At 50.2% G+C, this 5,000-nt stretch overlaps 1 protein-coding gene across 4 annotated transcripts in view; it reads right to left on the bottom strand.

Moving 5' to 3' along the window:
* Positions 1 to 5,000, bottom strand: part of LOC143301898 (uncharacterized) — a 143,273-nt gene that overhangs the window by 38,724 nt on the left and 99,549 nt on the right. For all 4 annotated transcript variants that reach the window (XM_076616330.1, XM_076616329.1, XM_076616332.1 and 1 more), the window contains exon 54: positions 4,569 to 4,753. In XM_076616330.1, the coding sequence (XP_076472445.1) occupies positions 4,569 to 4,753 (185 nt within the window). The remainder of the gene's footprint in view (positions 1 to 4,568; positions 4,754 to 5,000) is intronic.

Raw genomic sequence — 5,000 nt, 5'->3', positions numbered from 1 at the left:
TTTACTCCAGCAATGTAGGCAGCCATACTCCATTTTCGGTGTACATGTTGGGTATATTCTTGTTTCCATTACCCATGGAATGCTGAGATGCAATATATGATCTTTAACGTGCGTATTTGATCTTCTACTTGCGTGTACATACGAAGGGGGTTCGGGCACTAGCAGGTTTGCACATATGATGACCTGGGACACCTCCCAGTGGGTGCAACCTTGCCGTGGTTGGGGGGCTTGCGTGTCTCAATAACCCTGAGAGCTATGCTGGCGGGAGATTCGTCTCCTGGTAGGGCCACCCAAGTCAGACAGGTCAAAGGGTAGATACCAGACGAATAGTACCCACTGGTCCTCCAGGTTGGGGGTTTGAATTAGGCTAACAACCCGGTTCTGTAAAAAGAAGACTGTTACAGAAACTGCAACAACAAACTCTGAGAACTGCTTGGTCCAGGAGGGGTACTCTCTGGTAGAGCCCATGACGCGAGCTGGTGAAAGCCCTTGGGAAGCCAGTGCGCCGACAACTCTTGTGACGACCAAGGCCAAAACCAGGATAGGGACCTGGAACATCAGAACCCTATACGAGACAGGCAAAACAGCTCAAGTCTGTCGTGAGATGCAAAGATACAACTTGAAGATTCTAGGCCTATGTGAGACAAGATGGACAGGATCAGGAAGAACGCAACTAGTGAGTGGAGACACCATCATCCACTCTGGACAGGAAGAAGGCCAACCCCACACCCATGGAGTAGCGTTGCTGATGACACCCGAAGCAACACGAGCACTGCTGTCCTGGGAGCCTGTGTCACCAAGGATCCTCACGGCACGCTTCAATTCAAAGGGCAGGAAAGTTACCATCATTCAGTGTTACGCCCCTACCAACGTGGCAGTCATCGAAGAGAAGGGTGATTTTTACCAACAATTCCAAGCAGTCATAGACAAGACACCCAAAAGAGATATGAAGATCCTCATGGGAGACCTGAATGCCAAGGTAGGCGCCGACAACACAAACAGAGAGCTCATCATGGGCAGACACGGCACTGGAGTGCACAATGAGAATGGAGAACGTTTCATGGAGTTCTGCACCTTCAATGACCTGGTCATTGGAGGCACCTTGTTTCCCCACAAGACCATCCATAAGACCACGTGGGTTTCCCCTGACGGCAAGACCGAGAACCAGATCGACCACATCACCATCGGTCGTAAGTGGAGACGAAGCCTGCACGACGTCAGGGTAAAGCGCGGCGCAGACGCAGCATCGGATCACCACCTGGTTGTGGCAGCACTCAAAACCAAGCTGAAGGCCTACAACGACCAGGCCGCAAGACCATCGCACAAGTACAACGTGCACAGCTTGAAGGAGAAACTCAAAGCAGAAGAGTTCAAGATTGAATTGAGGAACAAGTTCAGTGTGCTTTCCCAACTCCCAGAGGACTCAATAGAAGAACATTGGCACAGCCTTTCAGAGACCTGGACAACAACTTGCAAAACAGTCCTGGGCAAGAAAACGAGGAAGCACAAAGAGTGGCTATCAACAGACACCTGGCCACTCATCACTGAGAGGAAGCATTTGAAAGACCAGATCAACTGCACGCAAGATCAAGCCGAGAGACATGAGCTACAAGCACAGTACTGGGAGACGAACCGACAAGTAAAGCGAAGTGCGAGAAAAGATAAAAGAACCTACATCGAGGAACTGACAGCAGAAGCTGAGAGTGCAGCAGGTCAGCGGAACATGAAGCGCCTGTATGAGATCACCAGGACACTCTCCGGGAAAAACAGCAACCCAAGCCGGCCCGTCAAGGACAAAGACGGAAACACCATCCTTGGCGAAGAACAGCAGAGAGCAAGATGGGCGGAGCATTTCAAAGAAACGCTCAACCGACCAGCACCACCCGCCCCACCAGACATCCCGCCACCTACCAAGCTCCTCGACATCAACACCAACCCTCCCAGCAAGACCGAGATCGTCAAGGCCATCAAGTCCCTCAAGTCAGGAAAGGCAGCCGGCCCAGATGGAATTCCACCTGAAGCTCTGAAGGCCGACATCCAGACTTCAACTGAGATGCTGCACCCTCTCCTTAGCAAGATCTGGGAACAGGAGCGAGTGCCAAAAGACTGGAAAAGAGGACATCTTGTAAAGCTGCCAAAGAAAGGGGACCTTTCATCCTGCAACAGCTGGCGGGGAATCATGCTGTTGTCTATTCCGGGCAAGGTACTGAGCAGAATCATTCTTGAGAGACTGAAGAACGCTTTGGACAAGACACTTCGGGACGAACAAGCAGGCTTCCGACAAGATCGCTCGTGCACGGATCACATCGCAACCATGCGCATCATCATCGAGCAGTCCCTGGAGTGGCAGACCCCCCTGTACACAGTCTTCGTCGACTTTCAAAAAGCTTTTGACAGTGTCGACCGAGATGTCATCTGGAGACTGATGTACCACTATGGATTTCCACCAAAGTTTGTAACCATCATCCAGCAAATGTACGAAGACGCCACCTGTCAAGTGATCCACGACGGGAAACTGACGGAACCTTTCAGTGTGCAAACCGGCGTCCGTCAGGGTTGTTTGCTCTCACCGACCATTTTCCTGATGGTGGTTGACTGGGTCATGAGGCAGTCTACAGCAGATCGGAGGACAGGCATCCAGTGGACTTTCACTAAACAGCTGGAGGACCTAGACTTCGCAGATGACATAAGTCTTCTCTCCCACAGGCAGCAAGATGCGCAGGAGAAACTATGTCGTGTGGCAGAAGAAGCTGAGAAGACTGGACTCCAAATCAACATTGGGAAAACAGAGGTCATGAGGGTCAACAAAAAGAAGCAAGATCCAGTGCAACTATACCAAGAGAACATCAAGGAGGTTGACAAGTTTGTCTACTTAGGCAGTGTTGTCAGCAAAGACGGGGGGACGGACGAAGACATCAAGAGCCGTATCAACAAAGCAAGACACGCCTTCAACACCCTTCGACCAATCTGGAGATCGACAGCCCTCTCAATCCGCAACAAGATCCGGATTTTTAACACCAACGTGAAGTCGGTTCTACTCTATGGCTCAGAGACGTGGAGAGTGACAAAGACCAGCACCCACAAGCTTAAGACATTCACCAACAGATGTCTAAGAAACATCCTGAACATCAGATGGCCAGAGGTTGTCTCCAATGAAGAACTTTGGAACATGACAAAACAGGCCCCACTGGAGACGGAAATCAAGAAACGGAAATGGGGATGGATAGGCCATACACTACGCAAGCCTGCAACAAACATCACAAGACAGGCTCTTGATTGGAACCCACAGGGGAAAAGGAAAGTTGGCCGTCCGAAGCAGACCTGGCGGAGAAGCATTGAGGCAGAGACAAGGGCGGCCGGAATGACGTGGGCCGAACTGAAGAGGACCAGCCAGAGCCGGGTGCGTTGGAGGAGTGTTGTTGCGGCCCTATGTTCCCCACGGAATCAAGAGGAATAAGTCAAGTAAGTCAAGTGACCTGGGACATCGGAAAAATCTCGTATACAGCTGAACACAAAATATCATAGTACATATAGTTTATTTTCTTTACCTCGTGAAAAAAAAAAGTAAAACATTCCATTTTTTTCTCCCTTGTGCTAATCATCTTGTTCCCATGTGCAGACGTGTTACACGAGCTTGCGTGTGTGTATGTATATGTATGTATCTGTGTCATCGTAAGTTTGTGTGACTTCATGTATGTCTTGGTTTAGTTTATAATATAATAATAATAATGATAGTATTTATATAGCGCTGAATCTTGTGCACAGACAAATCTAAGCGCTTTCACACCAGTCTTTCACACGCATGCATAACTCTAAAACTGGAGAAACTGAAGACAAGGCAGAGGCAGGGAAGGATGGCTATCTTGGGAAGAGGTGGGTTTTAAGGCCAGACTTGAAAGAGCTGAGTGCGGAGACCTGACGAAACGAAAGAGGAAGTTCATTCCAATCACAAGGTCCAGAGACAGAGAAAGAACGGCGGCGGCCAACAGTCGAGTGTTTGAATCTGGGTATGCGTAAACAGAGTGGATCCGAAGCCAATCGTAGTGAGCGAGATGGAGTGTAGAGGTGAAAGAGCCGCAGAGATAGGAAGGGGCAGATCTGTGAATACATTTATAATGAGGAGAAGGAGGAGGAGAAGGAGGAGGAGGAGGAGAAGGAGGAGGTGGAGCAGAAGTATTATGATGTTTTACAAATCAAAGTCTGTTCAATCCAATCCCTCACCGCCGCCTGTTCATCATCACCATCATCATCATCATCATCATCAGAAGAAGAAGAAGAAGAAGAAGAAGAAGAAGAAGAAGAAGAAGAAGAAGAAGAAGAACTATATATCTCCAAGAAAACACTGTGCAACCCCACTCCCTGACCGCAGCCTGTCCAGAAGAAGCAGAAGCAGAAACAGCAGCAGCAGAAGAAGAAGAAGTAGAAGAAGAAGAAGAAGAAGAAGAAGAAGAAGAAGAAGAAGAAGAAAAGAAGAAGAACTAATATCACTTAAAGTGGAAGACGTTAAACTGAAGAAGAAGAAGAACTATATACCTCCAACAAAACACTGTACAACCCCAAACACTCACCACCGCCTGTTCGTCCGCTGTCGCGTAGACACTGAGGGCGTAGTGATGGGAGGCGGCACTGGGGTCAAAGGTCAGGGGAGTGGCAACTTGCTTGGGCTCGAACAGCACGTCTTCCCCGTACGTGCACCACAGCACGAGACGACCTCTCTCTGACTCCGTGACGACCTCCGCCTCTGCCGGCGTCACTGTTGGTGGGGGGAAGGGGTTGGTGGTGGTGGTGATGGTGGTGGTGGTGGTGAGGGTGGTGGTAAGGGTGGTGGTGAGGGTGGTGGTGGTGAGGGTCGTGGTGAGGGTGGTAAGGGTGGTGAGGGTGAGGAGTGTGGTGGTGAGGGTGGTGGTGGTGGTGGTGGTGAGGGTGGTGGTGGTGGTGGTGGTGGTGGTGGTGGTGGTGAGGGTGGTGGTGGTGGTGGTGGTGAGGGTGCGGGGAGGGGT

The sequence above is a fragment of the Babylonia areolata genome, chromosome 28, assembly GCF_041734735.1.
Source record: "Babylonia areolata isolate BAREFJ2019XMU chromosome 28, ASM4173473v1, whole genome shotgun sequence".
In the NCBI taxonomy this organism is placed as follows: Eukaryota; Metazoa; Mollusca; class Gastropoda; order Neogastropoda; family Buccinidae; genus Babylonia; species Babylonia areolata.
The sequence above is the reverse complement of the archived record's forward strand: the minus strand, read 5'-3'. Positions and strand labels throughout refer to the sequence as shown.